Here is a 16652-nt window from a genome sequence, read left to right as displayed (position 1 = left end):
ATTAATCCATCCGGAGGGCACATTTCTTTTTATATCAGATATAGCCATTCTGCACCGAACATATAATATATATAAGCATCCCAAAAGAATATTTATTCTAATACGTGCAGGCCCATTTTATCCCTAATGCATGTTTTTATATTTGTAATTTTCCATAAAAGAAGAATTTGAGAGCAAGTGATTTTCATAGAAAGGCAAAGGAAATGCTGCAAGGTGTGACAACAGAGACCAAAAGCAGCTTCTGAAATTACAGTTATGAGTATGAAAGGCAGCATCATTCCAAAAGGTGCCACTAATTCCTTTGCCACACAGGTAGTATAACACTTGCCATAACAAGAAGTATAGCTCAAGTGCAGTTTCCCATTAACCCAAAGCTATCTGAAGGCTGCCAGGAGACAGCCCCCTGCTCCTCCTGCCCTGCCCCAGCTGCATGCTCCCATCTCAGCCCATACACCACAGCTACCCGTGGAGGCAGCCTCACTGCCCTGACAGGGAAATGTGGGGAAGGAAGTTTTCTAAATAAAAATCTACAAGCGACCATGATGCAACAGCCTTGTAACTGAAGTAGAAGAAACCTCTTCTGGCAAGCTGACAGCCTGGATAAGGCATAGTCTGAAACTGCACCCCCAAATGAGATGCTTTAGTTTTAGATTCAGACTGTATATATTGTACTACCTGGTCAGAAAAAGGTTGTATGTTGACACAGGATCGCTTCTGAGACCAGCTGGCCACACAAACATGGCTTTATCAAATATGCTATCTGATTAAAAGTGATACAGCTCCATATCACTAATATTCAATTGTCAGCTTGAAAAACATCTGATGAAAATTCACAACCAGAAAAAATTCTTAGCTGCCAAAATATTTGTGTATGTTCACAGAAACCTACATAAAAGATTACTAGGAAGAGTAAATGCACTAGCAGACAGCAATTGTCTCCTTTTAGTTAGTTTACCTCAACAGCTGTGAATTTGGTACTGATAGGGAAATTACTCTTAATTGGTATGAGTATACTCATCACTACAAAGGGAAAACGTTTATGGGATACAGGCAGTAAATAAGATCTATAGGTCTCTCATTACCTTCCAAGCGATTGCTGTGAAATGTAGTTAATACTAGCTCATCCCCTTAGAAGAGTATTGCAGAAAAAGAAAAAATGAGTAGTGATAAAATCCCAAAGTACAATATAAAGAAGTCATACATAAATTAAGCTTGAAATAGGTATCTGAATTCTCCCCTATATTAAATTCCCGCTGGAATTTAAATGATGTGTTCATCACGTATATATGCTTTAATTTTTCTACATGTGCATTTCAAGCCTTTTGTTGGTTGCTCTTGTTGTTATGATTTTAACGTTTGTGAATTGTCCACCGCTAACTGTACACCACTGTAGTAAAACATGCCTTACTAAAGCATTGACCACCACTGTTAGCCTTGATAACAAAGGTATTCTAAGAGACTTCAAACAACTGTGGTTCTTTAAGAGAAATAGGGGCTACAAAGATAGGGAAGGGCCTAGAGGGGAAGACGTATGAGGAGTGGCTGAGGTCACTTGGCCTGTTCAGCCTGGAGAAGAGGAGGCTGAGGGGAGTCCTCATCGCGGCCTACAGCTTCCTCACGACGGGGACCAGGCGCCGATCTCTTCTCTTTAGTGACTGGTGATAGGACCCGAGGGAAAGGTGTCAATCTGCAACAGAGGAGGGTCAGGCTGGACATCAGGTAGAGATTCTTCACTGAGAGTGGCTGTGCACTGGAACAGGCTCCCCAGGGACACAGTCACAGCACCAAGCCTGTCGGAGTTTAAGCAGCGTTTGGACTGTGCTCTTAGTAATATGGTCTGATTTTCTTGGGTAGACTTGTGTGGTGCCAGGAGTTGTATTCGATGATTCTTACAGGTCCCTTGGAACTCGGGATATTCTATGATGCTATGAAATAAAAAGCTTCGGGATCCTTTGATTCTTAGTGTTCTTTTCTGAGCACCCAGGGCTCTCTAACTCCCATCACATCAAACACTGACACATTGAAACCAGCAATTAGGTAGTCAGCTCTCTTAAAAAGGATTTAGAAGCAATAGCTTTCATCAAGCAGGCACAGGAAATACTGCTTATTTTACAAACTGAATTTTGCACCCTTTTCTACGTGAGGAAGTTTAGGACCTCAGATTGGGCTGGTACTCTTATTCCTAAGAATTTAAACAACCTTTCAAAATCATACAACAGAACTTACAGCTTGAATTCAGGCAAAAACCATTCAAACACAATTCAGATTTTCAAGAAAAACCTTTTTAGATGGAATCACTGCACTGGGATACGCAAGTGCCTTGCACATGCCACTGTGGCAGTTCTGCATGCAGCTGACACACAAATGGCCTTCCAATTCACATGTTAGATTCAGGCTGTCCCAGATTTCTCCCAAAGACTAATGTCACTATTAATTTATACATGCAATAACAGAAATTAGTCAGCCTTATTAACAAGGCATTTAAAATACAATTACTGTGTTTTTCAGTGCAGTCTTCCAACTCCTAGACTGCAGATCCTATATGTATCGCTGAACTCCTCTCAAACTAACTGCTCCGTTACAGTAACATATGCAAAACGATGCTTCGTCTCCTCCAGTCACCGTCAGATAACTCCAGCCCTTGAGTAACGCAGCCTCCCGAACTCCAGATATCCAACCTTTGTTTGAGAGTAAGGCATGGTTAAGAAGTTGGCATACAAAGAATTTCAAATGAAAGGTGATACCCTGAGGAGGCTGACTTAAAAAGAAAAAATATGTATGTTGTCAGGAATTGCAGTGCTCTTGCAATTGTCCACACACAACTATTTGATATGGTGTAGGGCACTGTTCAGATTAAGCAGAAAGATGCAGGCACAGGATACATATGCATTGCAGAAAGACAACACGCTGCAGAGAACTTCAGAAAGGAGCAGCACAGAACACTGACACTTCTACCAAATTCTAATGTGGCTGTTCTCTCAGCATCAACATCATTACTGCTACAGGAAAACTGAACACCTCTTAACAAACCAGTATGCAAGTTAACCCAGGATATCTAGTAGCATTTTATCTACAGAGGCATCAGGGATTTTAGGAACAAGCTCTGAGGTGCAAAGAATTTACCAGAACTACCAGCTCTTACTGCACGCTACATTGTAAAGATACAGCAAGACACTGAGACATCCCTGCTTCATCTTGCCCAACAAAATGCTTTTATCAGCATATATATACTATGCATATATTGCATATATGCTACACACACACACAGAGTTGATGAGAATATCAATTTAAGTATCAATTCTTCCAGTAACCATTATTTAAACCCACTCAGGCCATAATACTGTTATTATCATTCTATTTTAAGTGATGAGCAACTGCGCTCCCCTACTTCTGCAGATAACAGATTATAAAGTCACAGAGACCACAACAGAACATGGTCTCCAAGAGGACAAATGCAAATCTCATTTGCACTCTACCCTTCAGAACAAATGTGTTAATTTATAGGATTTTAGAGCTAGTAGGTCGTACAGTGTCCCAAGAGCCAGGAATTGCATTGTGTCGTTTTAATGCTATCATAAGTGGTTATGTACAAAAAAGAAATTGCAAGAGAATTCTTTATGTTTTATACCTCAAATATCATGCATAAAGGTTAAAATGATTATTAAATAAAAATCATTAATGGATGCTATTCCTTTTTTTCCTGAAAAGAGCTGTCATTAAACATAAGATTTTCTTTTAACATGAAGAGTGAACACAAGATTTTCATTTTGCGCACACAAAAATTGAAAGATTTTCTCCAGATGAGCTATAAATGAATCAAAACTTGACAAATTAAATTCACCTTAGGGACACTTTATTCCTGAATTTGTAACAGAAGTATTAACATTTACTATGAAACTAGGTACCTTGGTACATTCGTAATAAACTAAACCTTTTATCTGAAGTCTGAATTTAAATGAAGCTATTTAAAGAATTAAAACTTCTGTCAACCTCTGCTCTTCAGAGGCAATACTTCCTTATTAATTTCTGTAAGTATTTTCAGTTCATCTCTAATTTATTATTCCACAACATGCAGCACCACTAAAATAATTCAAACAAGCAGAAAACCAGCCACCAGGAATAACAGCTCAGCTTATACCAAAAATGAGGCGTCGTATCAATCCAACCGGCATATGGTCTTATCCTTCTCTACAAACCACATAAAATTAACAAAATGTCAAGAATCTACATGCCACGAAATGAACAATGTAAGTTTAACAAAACTGGCAAGTAAAAGTTATCCTCTCCCTCCCCTTTTTCAGGGAAGGTAGGGGTAATTAAAGCTTGTGAATCTGCCTATACATATTGAATAAATTTAATTTAAAACAAACGTGAAACTAGAAATGTTACACACACATCTCTCAGTGATCCGTTCCTCTACAGTTACTTGACTTCATATCTAAGCATCTAATTAAAAAAGCAATAAAACAAGTAGTATTCATTCTGGTCAAATAAAGAATGTTTTTCTTAATAACTGATCCTTATAACGCATATTTTTAAATAACTGAGAAGCATATAACTATACCATTCTTGATACCTAATCTCTTTAGAAGTGAAGCAAAACCTTTTCTAGTTAGCATAAAAAAATTAAGATAAAAAATGCTAGAACAACAAAAATATTACAGATTGGCATTTTCTAAAGTATTACCATTGAAATTTCCCACTGATTGTTAAAAAGACAATATGGAGATGGGCATGCTGTGTCTGTAATATCTGTAATCACAGATTGGGCAAGGTACCATCTCCAACGACTTCAAAATTCTTTGCCTTCTTTAGGAATTTTTGAAAAAGGAGGGTACTTATTTTCACTACACTACTTGCCTAAGTACATACCAGAAAAGACAAGATGCTAGCCTATTTGGGAATAATGAGAATATTTCACCACAGTTTCCTCTTGGTGAGCAGAATGCTCACCAGGCAGAGCTCAGAAGATACTGGATGCACCCCACTGAACAGGGCAGAAAACACAGATTAGAATTATAGAAGTATTAAGGTTGGAAAAGACCTCCAAGATCATCAACCATCAGCCCACCACCAATGTTACCCCCTAAACCATGTCCCTAAGCACCATGTCCAACCTCTCCTTCAACACTCCCAGGCTGTTATTGCTTTTAAAACCTTTGCTTTTAATACTAGGAACAGTCAAAAAACAGCTGGCATCCAAAACACTCATTACGTAAATTACAGTGGCAAACTTACCAACAGGTCAATAGCCACGGCCCCTACCAGTGTGGACAAACTTCTCAGAAGTCTGTCATCTCCGTCATCCACACCAGCCCTGGAGCTGGCCTTTCACTGGATGCCCTTTGGCATGCTTTACACACTCAGCACATCTTAATTACTCTTGTGAAAGTTTTTCAAATGTACTATGTGAAAAAAAAAAAAAACAACCTTGTGAAAGTTTTTCAAATGTACTATGAAAAGTACAAGCAAGAGCTGTTCTACTTCATTATTTCCAAAGTAATACAGAACACTGTCACTGTAAAACATTACTTCAGGTTTCCATGGCTGCTGCCTTGTGTCTCTTCTGCTCCCGATTACACTCAAACTATTTTTGTTCTGCTCTTTTTCCAGACACCGTTACCTTTTCCTCTTGCATCTACCCAGAACAAAGTAGATGTTCCACAGCATATGCAAACCATACTTACACTATCACTTGTCTATGCAGCTCTCAAGAGCAGCCTTTATAATACCCTAAAAGTGAGTTATGAAATTGCTTTTTTGTAATTGAATGTTAGCAAGGCTGAACAGGCAGCAATGAGGCCTAAAGGCCTTTAGTGTAAACACCAGAAGTTTACTTTGTCCTCTCAGCTCTGATGCAATGCACATTCTTTTTGTTGCCTTTTTAATCAGGGGCTGTGTCCTGTATGCATCTCTGATCCTTCGGTTCTGTTTTGAAATCTCCATCACTGCACAAAACTGCCTCATCATAACTAGTTACCCGGGAGGACGACTCCAACTCACATGCTTTGTCAAGATCTTGGTGTGCTCATATGTTTTCATCAGTCTCCAGGCAATTATTTATAGTGTTTGTCTACAAAGTAGCTACCTCCTTCATGCATTTGAGAAATGGTACCATTTCTTTGTTGCTACCAACAGTAAGGCCCTAGCATCTGCAGCCTTAACACTAAACGCTTCCTGGATTTTAAGTGCCAAATTAAAATATCAGACTGTGGAAACTGGTTAGTGCATTTTTCATCAGGAATTTTATGTTCTTCCTATTCTAATGGGCACGTATTTGAATCAGGGTCACACAAAGCATAGATATGTACTCTTATTTATTTTTTTTATTATTTATTTTTTTTATTTTAAACCACTTGTAAAACACTCTTGATTTACAAAAGTTGGTGATTCAAAGAAAATAATTTTTAAGACCTCCAGGTTTTAAAGCTTGTCTCCCTACTCTTGGGCTGCATTGTCTTTCATTGTTATTTACTGCTTTAGAGAATTTGGAGATGCGTTAAGGAAGGCTGCAGTATAAGTGCAAACTGATTGGACTAAATATAATATAGTGAATAAGCTGCATTTAAAAACACATCAGAAAATGCTTAAGCAGTCAATTTTTATTATTATTATTATTTTATTGTGGTGTAAATGCCTGAAGTAACTAGGAAAATAAAACTAACATTCACACTTTTAAGGAAAAGGTACAGCATTGAAGAGGCTTTCAGGGTAGGGCATAACTGCATTCCCTAGGCTCCCAACCTTAGATGCTATCGCGCTGGGGAAACTTGGTGTGCTAGCTCTAAGGAACACCACGGAGCGTGGAGTGGAGTGGAGACACCACGGCTAGGCTCTGTAATCAGGTGGGGCCTCGATTGTTCTTGTGCACAAAGCTGCACTTTTTGCCACCCTAAGCCAAAGACCTGTCATGTTTTGACAAATGCTGTACCCTAGTGTACTTTTTGCTCATTATAATATCATTATAATACCAAAACACACCTCCATCCCAAAAGCTACCCGCCTCCAAGGTGCGACCACCCCTCACTGAGCATGCGCTCTGAATTTCTCGGAGCCTATTACTTTAAACGGAAACGGGAAAACTTTACACCAATCATAACTAAGATATGCTTGACTAGAGCCACTCAAGCTCCACCTAAAAGATAGAAAATAATATAAATTGGCCCAAGAGAGAGGGGATGTTAGGGAAGATACCATCGTCAGGGGAGATACCATCCCAAGGACATACAACATCCTTAGGACCTCCTGACTCCTGGGATCAGTCGACGGGCTGAGCCTCTCTTCCCCCCCCATTGGGACGCCTTTGGGTGAGATCTGAATATTTGCTTATAAATCTCTATAGAGTCTTTGATCCTTTTAACGCGTTTATTTCTAGGCTGTGCACCTAGAACACCTAGAACACCTAGAACACCTAGAACACCTAGAACCCGCACCTAGAACCCGCACCTAGAACCCGCACCTAGAACACCTGTAACCCCTGTAACACCTGTGTATTTCATGCATACTAGCTTGCTTTTGCAGATAGTCACTATCACCGGCAATCCAAAAGAACCTGATTATCTGTTGCTGTAATAAACCATACTTGATTGCATTGTGATAGCTCTCATTAATGCAACTAGGGTGAGGGTGGTTATCCGTGATAGTTCAGTGTTCTGAATCTAACCAGACCCCCAGACGGTTAATGCATTGTTGGTGAATGTCTGAACGGACCCCCAGGTGGTTAATACGTTTTTGGTGAATGTCTGAGCGGACCCCCAGGTGGTTATTACGTTTTTGGTGAATGTCCGAACGGACCCCCAGTTTTGGTGAATGTCCGACTGGTTCAGTACTCTGAATCCAACCGGGCCCGTAACGGTTAATCAGCTACACCCCTTTAACCCGACATTTATTATTATTATTTATTTATTTATTTTTACAAATGCATTAAGTTGTTGCACTTTGCGCAGAAGCATAAGCTCACCCATTTTCACTGAGGACAAAGATACAGAATTCTAAACACAAATATTTGCCACAAAAATACTCTAATGTTTCAGCCCATTAACCAACCTGCTGTGGCAGCTGGCGAACAGTCATCTTTTTAATTAGCCTCCCTTACTGATTAATTAGTCTCAGAACACTGAGCAGTGGAACCCTGCACGATGCCATTGGGACAAAAGATATTCCTCTTCCTACTGCTAACCTAATAACCTTTGGTATAGCTGCAAATAACAAGCTTGATTAATTTTCTACTCCAAGCAAAACAGTCTTCCTAAATAAGTAATCCTCTCAAACCATGGCTAAACTGTTTCACACAAATAAAAAAGCCGTGACATCACAACACCAGTTTCCAAGTCAACTACATTTACATGGACAGAGTGGTTCATTTGTAATCTCCTCCACGTTCTATTTCTACCTATGCTAACAAGCAAGCACTAAAAGAAAATAAAGCAAATATTACGTATGAAACAAAGAAGCAAATACCCTTTTTACTTTGGAACAGTGTCAGTAATTTCAAAGTGTTAAAGGGAAACATTTCTGTATTGAGTTTACATGAAAGTTCATCTTCAATCCTTTGAGATCTTTTTGGAGACAGATGCACCAAGAAAAACAGTTTAATGAAGTTAATTCAATGGCTATGCTTAAACAGATGATGAAACTTCAATAACACTACTTGCTTATTTTACCTATCCCATTTTTAACTTTTAATTTTGGACAAGAGATTACCATCACACTTCTGGGATAAGATGCTGACACCCGTTCTTCAGACGTCCCACAGCCCTACTACAATGAAAACACTTGTGTTCTGAGAAGGTGCTTAGAACAATGAAACTGGGCTTATTCAAACATTTTTCTCTACTGTAACTCTTAGAGATTTGTAACAGAAGTCTTAAGATTGATCTGAAAGAAGCACGAATGGCAGCATCTGCTTGCAAAAGCACCAGAAGAAACAGTAGAGACAGGGCTAGGAGAAGGGCAAGCGCTGACACACGAGGGCAAAAGAGACAGCGGCCCAAGTGGCAGATGAGAAGCATCCTGCCACACCTCGAGCAGAAGGCTGCACACTGCTCAGGCATCATGAGAGATGCCCAGCTAGCTGGAGAGGGCAGCAAAGCCACCACACACCAGCCCTGCCACCAGGACAGGCCGCAAGCCTCCAACACACCCGCAAGGAGGAAGCGGAGGCGAGGGGCAGCGATATGACTGATCCAGAGGCTGAAGAAAGCAAGCTTTGTGGGAAAGGACTGTGCCATAAGAAATGCCCCGCTCTTAAAGAGGACTAGAAACTTGTCAAAAATAAAAGTTTGTTGAGAATAACCAAGATAAACCCAGGAGATGTAGGGAGCACTTCACAGCCAGCATCCCTTGTCCTCCACGCGTCACACAGCTGACCCTGGCCAAGGCAGCCAGGTGCACACACCTCAGGGCTTCTGAGTACATGGGTACGAGAAATTTAGTATAAGCAATATGTAAAGCGCAATTTCATTCTTGAATGCAGACTGCTTCTATTTGCCATAATTTACTGTTCTTTCCAGCAAACAAGTGTTTATCTTTAATTTTGTACCTGGACATGCAGAGCTTAATTTGAAAGGTATACAGACGTATAAAATCATACTGTTGTTTTTGTTTGGTTTGGGTTTTGGTTTTTATTTTTTCTTTATTCATTCCTTTAAAATGAAAGGATGTGTCTTGTAGGAGTCAGAAATTCCAGTATTGGTCAAAAAAGAAATAATAAACTATGTATATTAGCTCTAAATCAGCTAGATGCCCTAACAAACTTCTGTATAGCTGGTCCTCACTGCAAGAGAATTTGACCTCAGTGTGATTAGTACTGATTTAAAATAACCACATAACTGACATAAATTATTTTCACGATTCGGCAATATTTAATCCCCAGATCAAAACATCTCATATTTGCTTTGAGATTTGGGAAAATTCTCCAGATTTTCACTCTACTGTAGAATGACTTGGTATGTTATTGGCCCAGACAGAAACCAACATTACACAGTCAGCACACAAAGCTATTTTTTGGCCAGCTCTTCTCAAGCTTGACCTTTTAATTAGTTATTATCTCTAACTGTTCTGGGCACATGCTCATATTGCCAAAGGTAATTATGACAACAAACAATCTTATTTTTGGTTCTCTTGAAAGTCATTTGGAAGGACAGACATATAGTCTTTTTTTAAGCCTTTTGACTCAAAATCATCAGCCATTTCAAAAATTGGCATTCACATTCATACACCAACTTTCGTTGCTCTTGAGTAACGCATTACTACCAAAGCCTAGTTCATCTGAAACCAGGCTTCTTGCTCTGATTCTAGTGAGGGAAAAGAAAAATGAGAATTGAAGAGAGATTTTGTTTTCTTAATCCAGAGAATCGGCAGCATTTCAAACTTCTCTGCATATGCTGTTAAATTAACTTTATACATACTGCTCGTTTCTTAGTGGAAATCAGATTGTAAATGGAAGATCTCTTACGGAGGAATTATACTTTTAACAGATCATAAATCTCATCTCAAAAGGACCCATCCCAAAGCTTTCAAACTATAGAACGTGAGTGGCTGTTTTCTTTTTCCATTTTCTTTATTTTACATACACAACTCCATATAGTCCTGACACGTGTTGCTTTCTAAACTTAAGAAAAAGGACCTGAAAGCAGGTAGCTTCTACAGTAACAGTGCTACAGAATAGGAACACAGTAACCCTTAACACTGAAAAGGTGGATAGAAGCCTTGCCCTACAAACTCAACAGGGAAAACACCCATGCAAGAAGGAAAACATCTAAAATACAAAAGCAAAACATTATTAATGGGCAACATAAATGTAAGAAATAAAACATCTGTTCCATTTCAAACGCAACAAGTGCACTATAGTAAGTTGCTTTATTACCACCATCAAGTGGCAACAGATTTCTAGCAGTTTAGCATCAACAATGCCTGACACCCATTCTGACAGGGACAGAGCCCTCAACTGTAATGAGGCAGACAAACTGTGGCTTGCTGGTGGTTAGTTTATGGGAGTTCAAAATATATCTCATCACTGGAGCAGTCCACCCAAGTGTCTTGAGAGGGATCACAAAGGTGAACATGAAACACTGTCAAGGTAAGCAGGAGAAAAAACTCCCTCAACAAAGTGACCCTCGCCTGTGAATCTGTTCTTCTATCTGCCTTCATCTAACAAATGGGCCTGACATGCTTTTACAAAAGCTCTATATACCAGCATTACCCCTTCATTATCATCACATAAGCAGTGCTGTCACACTGATTTGCCTTCGTTTTTCCCCTTAAGAGAGAGAAATACATATTTCTCTCTGCTAACTTATGTTTTCTTTTCCCCTCTCTGTGCTGTACCACATGCAGCAGGGTCAAAAGCCTACGGCACACATACCAGAAAGGTAACTAAGGAAGATTCTGTCATAGAGTGCAGATTTACATATATGCCTGAAGGGAAACAGCTGCCAAATCACAACTCCCACTCTCTAAAATCGTATGCAAGGCCTGCTATTGTGCTCCAGTAAAGATTTCTAAGAGGCCCAGAGAAATCACCAAGCTGGAACTCAGCAGGAGATGTAAGAAATGTTTCTGCAAGCAGAAGTATTTTTGTATCCCTGCCCTCCTAGAACTCCAAACTCAGCCAGAGATGGGGAACGTATCAGCGTGTGAAGACCCTGGTATGAGAATGGAAACTCAGTTCACTAGGGCATTCTTGACTGTCAGCCTCCAGTGCACAAGACGAACATGGGACATGCCTCTTGGAGACGGTATGGCACTTGTTTTTCTTACAGGACGGAGATTTTGTTTTCCTTTGTGCTGAAGTGAAACACTAAAACAAATCCCAAATTACTCACTCTCTTACACAACACACTGAACAAAGCAGTTCTCTAACAGAAAAACTCTGCAGTAGATTTCAGAGCTCTGCACAGTGATGAATATATATATATACACATGCACACGCATGCTGCAACATGCACACCAGATTTGTCAAGTGATGTGAATAATAGTTGGCCAATCTAACATATCACTTCTGCACAAACTGCATGCAATTGGCATAAAACAACAAATGCCTACATCACAATCTCTGAAGTAAATTTAAATGTTGAGACTCTGCTATCATTCAGTTCATCACAAGGGACACATTTTCAGCCTGCCAACAACACTGTTTTCCTCCACTAGTAAGCAGTTTTACCAGAACTTAACCAGCAACAATGGAGTAGTTTTAAAGTTCCTTTAAAGTTCCAGCATTTAACGTAGTTCTCTCTGATCCCCAGAAACTGAAGTCACAAATTAGGCATCATATTTTCAATACTGGTAACTCCAGCTACTGGGTTTAACATTCAACTTGTGACAGTGAAATGACAGTTTTCAAGATTTGTTCCTCAAGTTAGGCCTCTAAAATTTACTTTAGAAAAAAAAATTTACATCTCACATAAACAAAGATGCTTTTAAAGTCAAGCCTCGTCAGGCCAAAAACAAACAAACAAACAAAACACCCTGCACCTCTATAAATGTACTTTCTTACAAATCTCCAGCCAAAGAGATTTTTCCACCAGGGCATTCAGAGAGGGCTCTGCTGGAAGAGCTGTTACAAAGAGCTAGGAAATTGAGCAGCATGGGACACGGCATCAAACTTCCAAGGCAAGCCAGCTGTAGCAGGGAGCTGTCAAAGGGAGAGCCATACAAGGAGGGAAGCAGGCAGTGGGTTCAGGTTCAGCTGTTGATCCTGCTTCTTATATCTCAGTGCACTCGATCCTCAGGACTGCCCAGTGCAGAACCCTGCCATCTCTTACCGCCTTGGGCTGTCTTACAGAAATGTGCTCAGGGATGCCTACGCTTACGGAATACTGAATGGTCAAGACACACGCAAAAACATTCAGCTTTCAGGAGTGAGCCTAATTAAGATAGAGAAAATATAGCAGAATGACCAAAATACAAGGAGACAATGAATCTGTCCAGACTCATGAGTAAACCAAAAGAATCAAAATGAAAGCTATGCATTTGATGGGAAGAATAGTTAATTATGGAAAAAATGAAGTACACATTTGTATATTGGGATGGTAGCATACAATGAAGAAAAAAATCAGTTCTGCTTTTTCATACAGAAGTGAACAATGAATACTCAATAAATCTGTTTAACATGCATCTCATTATTGATACACTTAAGATTTACTACTACACTACTACAAAAATTTTAGTAGGATTCAGAGAATATATATATGCCTATTTATAAAGAGCCTAATTCACATTATAAGCACACCAAAATGAAACAGAGCTTTTGTTTACAGACAATATTATATAAAGCTCCTAAAAAAAAAAATCTGACAAGTGTTTCCGGCACACCTAGCGTTAGCTATTCCTCAAAACATACCTTATTTTTGGTTTGGCATAGTATCTCTCCTGTTCATTTCTTTTCATTAATCCTTTAATCTAATGTATGCCAAATGGTGTAGGCACCAGCAATTACATACAGTCAGACTATAGAAGAAAGTTGGATTTCAGAATAAAAGTGTTTTACTTTAGAAGAAAACTGAGTTTGCACAAATGCTTCAGAACAGAATTTAATTTTATAATCCATACCAGTGTATTTTTTTTTATATTAAATACTATATGCAATATCATCTTCCAACATAACGTCACTGAAATATTTCTGCCATGAAAAGGACAAATGTAGCAAGGTATTTTTAAGGCATGAGGCCCTAGCTTCAAGATCAAGATTGTATTTTAGAAGTTTTCCACTCCCTCCTCCGCTGTGCAACAAACATCTTCCCCACTTTTGGAAAGCAAGGGCAAAATAACGGAGGTGGTTTTGATGCAACATGCAGCTGACAGATGTCCTGTGAATGGTTCCTAAGGAAAATATAACCTAGCTACCACGTCAAAAAGAAAGGTTTACACTATCAAAATACCTTTATTAGTAAAGGAAAAAGAAGCCATGATGACAAACCTCACTCCGGGGACACTCTTAAACTTTAGTATGAAAGCTGGTAGATCAGATTAGGAGGGCAAGCATCAAAAAGATGTCACAACATTATGAAACAAAGTGCTTACTGTACCCCAGAACTTGTGCATGGACAGATGGTCCCTTCTCCAGCTAACAAATCCAACACTTTCTTTGAACAACATATAGAGAGTATCTTCAACTCCGTGTGTCATTATGACCATTTTTGATACCACTTTTTTCCTCAGAGCGCGTAAGCACCCTGCCTTGCAAGAATTTTAGGACCACAAACAGTGAGTGTACTTCCTGAAACTGAACAGAGTTTTTGCTAGTACAGTGGTTCTCAATCTTTAAATCACAGCTATAAGCACTTTGGAACAGGCTACAGACAACTTGAAGTGGTTATTAACTGCACTGGCAGCATTAGCATACAGAACAGGAGATTCCTGACAGGATTCTCTTCTCAAGCTGCCTGTACAGCAACGAGAGTAGCTCCTGCTAGGTAAAATACCTCTAAATTTCTTTTATAAATGAACAACAAAACAAAAACACCATGAGCTTGCATTCTTATTTGTTACTAAAAACAAAACCAAAATGAAACAGTAAACTGAAGTATGCAGTGAATAGAAATTGCTGAAAAAAACATGAAGTTAAAAAACACCACCACCAAACAACAAGCTGATGTGCTTATTATCATCACAGCAAGTGCATAGAAAGCTAAATGTCAAGCATTACTACAGATATAGGTCAGCAATTTCCATTGTTAATGCTATTCAGCAGGTACCCATGGCAGGAGGTAAAGTCACCTAATCACAACTTCAGTTGCTTCAAACAAGTCAAACTGTTTCACTCTTCTGCTGCTTTACCACTGAAAAAAATTGCTGCCAGTGTAATTCATTTTAACTGAGTAAAATGCCAAAAAAAAAAAAAGAAAAAATTCACTTACCATTGTGATGAGAATTCTGTATTTGTCCAGCATAGCCTGGTTGTCATGGCATCCTGCCAGCAACTGCCAAACCTCTGCCCTCAGTGCTTCGGGAACACCTCTTTTCACCAGTGCAGATAATCCATTAGGTCTCACGACAAGGTTATTGTGCCTAAGAAACAGACAATCATTCATTTATTATTCTACAGGAACAGATATCAAGGTAAAAATATGAGAAGTTTTCCAACTTTCCTTCCAATGTTACTACAAAAATTAAGAGTCATCAACTGACAAATAAATAATTCTTGTACTGCTCATACTAAACTAGTATTCTTCAGATGGGAAGAAAAATTGCTGCAAGGATTTACAATAACCACCAGCAGCAGAACATAGCGATTTCCAAAATTAATCCTGGGAGGATTAGAGATATTAATTAGAACAATAAATAATTGCAGAAATTGATCTAAACTGGCTAATAAATAACAATTTGAATTGAAAGAGAGGACTATGCTATCTGTGAAAACAGTTTGATCTAAATATTTCTTCAATGTATATGTTTAGCATAGGTTAAAAAAATGAAAGGAAAAATAATCTGTACAGGGGAAAAAATTTGGAAAACAACTAAAAGGTGATTTTAAGAGTACTAATGCAAAGGTTCAAGTTCCAGTTTTTACACTTAATGCCAAGAGGATATTGCAAGCCCCACAAAGCAGTAGCCCTTGCACACAGCTTTGTGAAATCCCAGCTCTCCAAATACACCTGCTAATGGGCTACGCTGGCATTTTACTACCTGCTTGTACACACCAAGCAACGCTGGAGCACACTTCCAGGCTGACTCCCCAGCAGCACATAATTCGTCCTACAAAAAGCGGGTGTATACAGCCATCAGAAGGCTGTAATCAGACCCGCTGGATACTGAAGATCACGTATTTTCCAAACATAAACTAGTTACTGAGCCCATACCTTTAGGAGATAATTACTGCACACGATATTGCTGAGCTTTCAGTCACAGATATTTAAAAAGTCTTTTTGAGATAATGGTGTTTACTGACATAGATTAAACCTGGCTTTGACTGGTTATGGCAATTTTCATAACAATGCAGCAGGAAGAATGCGTGCATTGGCTCTATCCTGTCTAACGTAGGAAATGCTGCCAACAATTTGCTTCGTTATTGTTTTGACCATTGTTACGTTTCTCATTTTTATTGGTAGGAGAACAGTGAGAATGGTAGTTTAGCCAAATTCTACCAAGCTGCCACTGAATTACATAAATTACATAACCCATAATTTGACCCTCAATTTTCTGTAAATGTTTAGAGTACTCACTCTTTGAAACAGGTCATTAGTATATGAACAGTTTACCACTATAGTTTAAATCTAAAATGTGCTCTAAATAATTTCCTTTTTCCCATGCTCAGAGGACAATATCCATGATGTACTCGGCCCAAATCACTGGGAAATGGGGGTGGAGGGAGAAACTTGCTCTATAATGCCCTTACTCTGTTCAGCACAGTAACTATCTGTATTTGTAAGTGTGTAGTGCAACACAAGTAATTTCAAAGTTTATTATTCACTCAGACTAACTGAAGGCCATTATGTAGCCCCTCTTCTCTTTTTCAGTATGTTTTGTAGCACGTCACGTTAGTACTCTTGTGATGGGAAAAAAACTAGAAACAAAAAACAATGCCGCATCCACGGGACTATTAAGAGAACAAGACACTCTAAACAGTTACAAAGTGATGGAATTTAGGAATAAATAAAAGACACTAGAAACTTAAAACACAAGTTGTGCAAATAAGGACCATTCACAAGACA

General features: G+C 39.0%; 1 protein-coding gene across 10 annotated transcripts in view; it reads right to left on the bottom strand.

Annotated features, from left to right (window-relative positions):
- Window positions 1-16652, bottom strand: part of RABGAP1L (RAB GTPase activating protein 1 like) — a 255581-nt gene that overhangs the window by 170356 nt on the left and 68573 nt on the right. For all 10 annotated transcript variants that reach the window (XM_068690408.1, XM_068690406.1, XM_068690409.1 and 7 more), the window contains one exon: window positions 14859-15009. In XM_068690408.1, coding sequence (XP_068546509.1) covers window positions 14859-15009 — 151 coding nt within the window. The remainder of the gene's footprint in view (window positions 1-14858; window positions 15010-16652) is intronic.

Source organism: Anas acuta, chromosome 8 (assembly GCF_963932015.1).
Source record: "Anas acuta chromosome 8, bAnaAcu1.1, whole genome shotgun sequence".
Lineage (NCBI taxonomy): Eukaryota > Metazoa > Chordata > Aves > Anseriformes > Anatidae > Anas > Anas acuta.
Note: the sequence above shows the minus strand (reverse complement) of the source record. Positions and strands in the feature narration are given on the sequence as shown.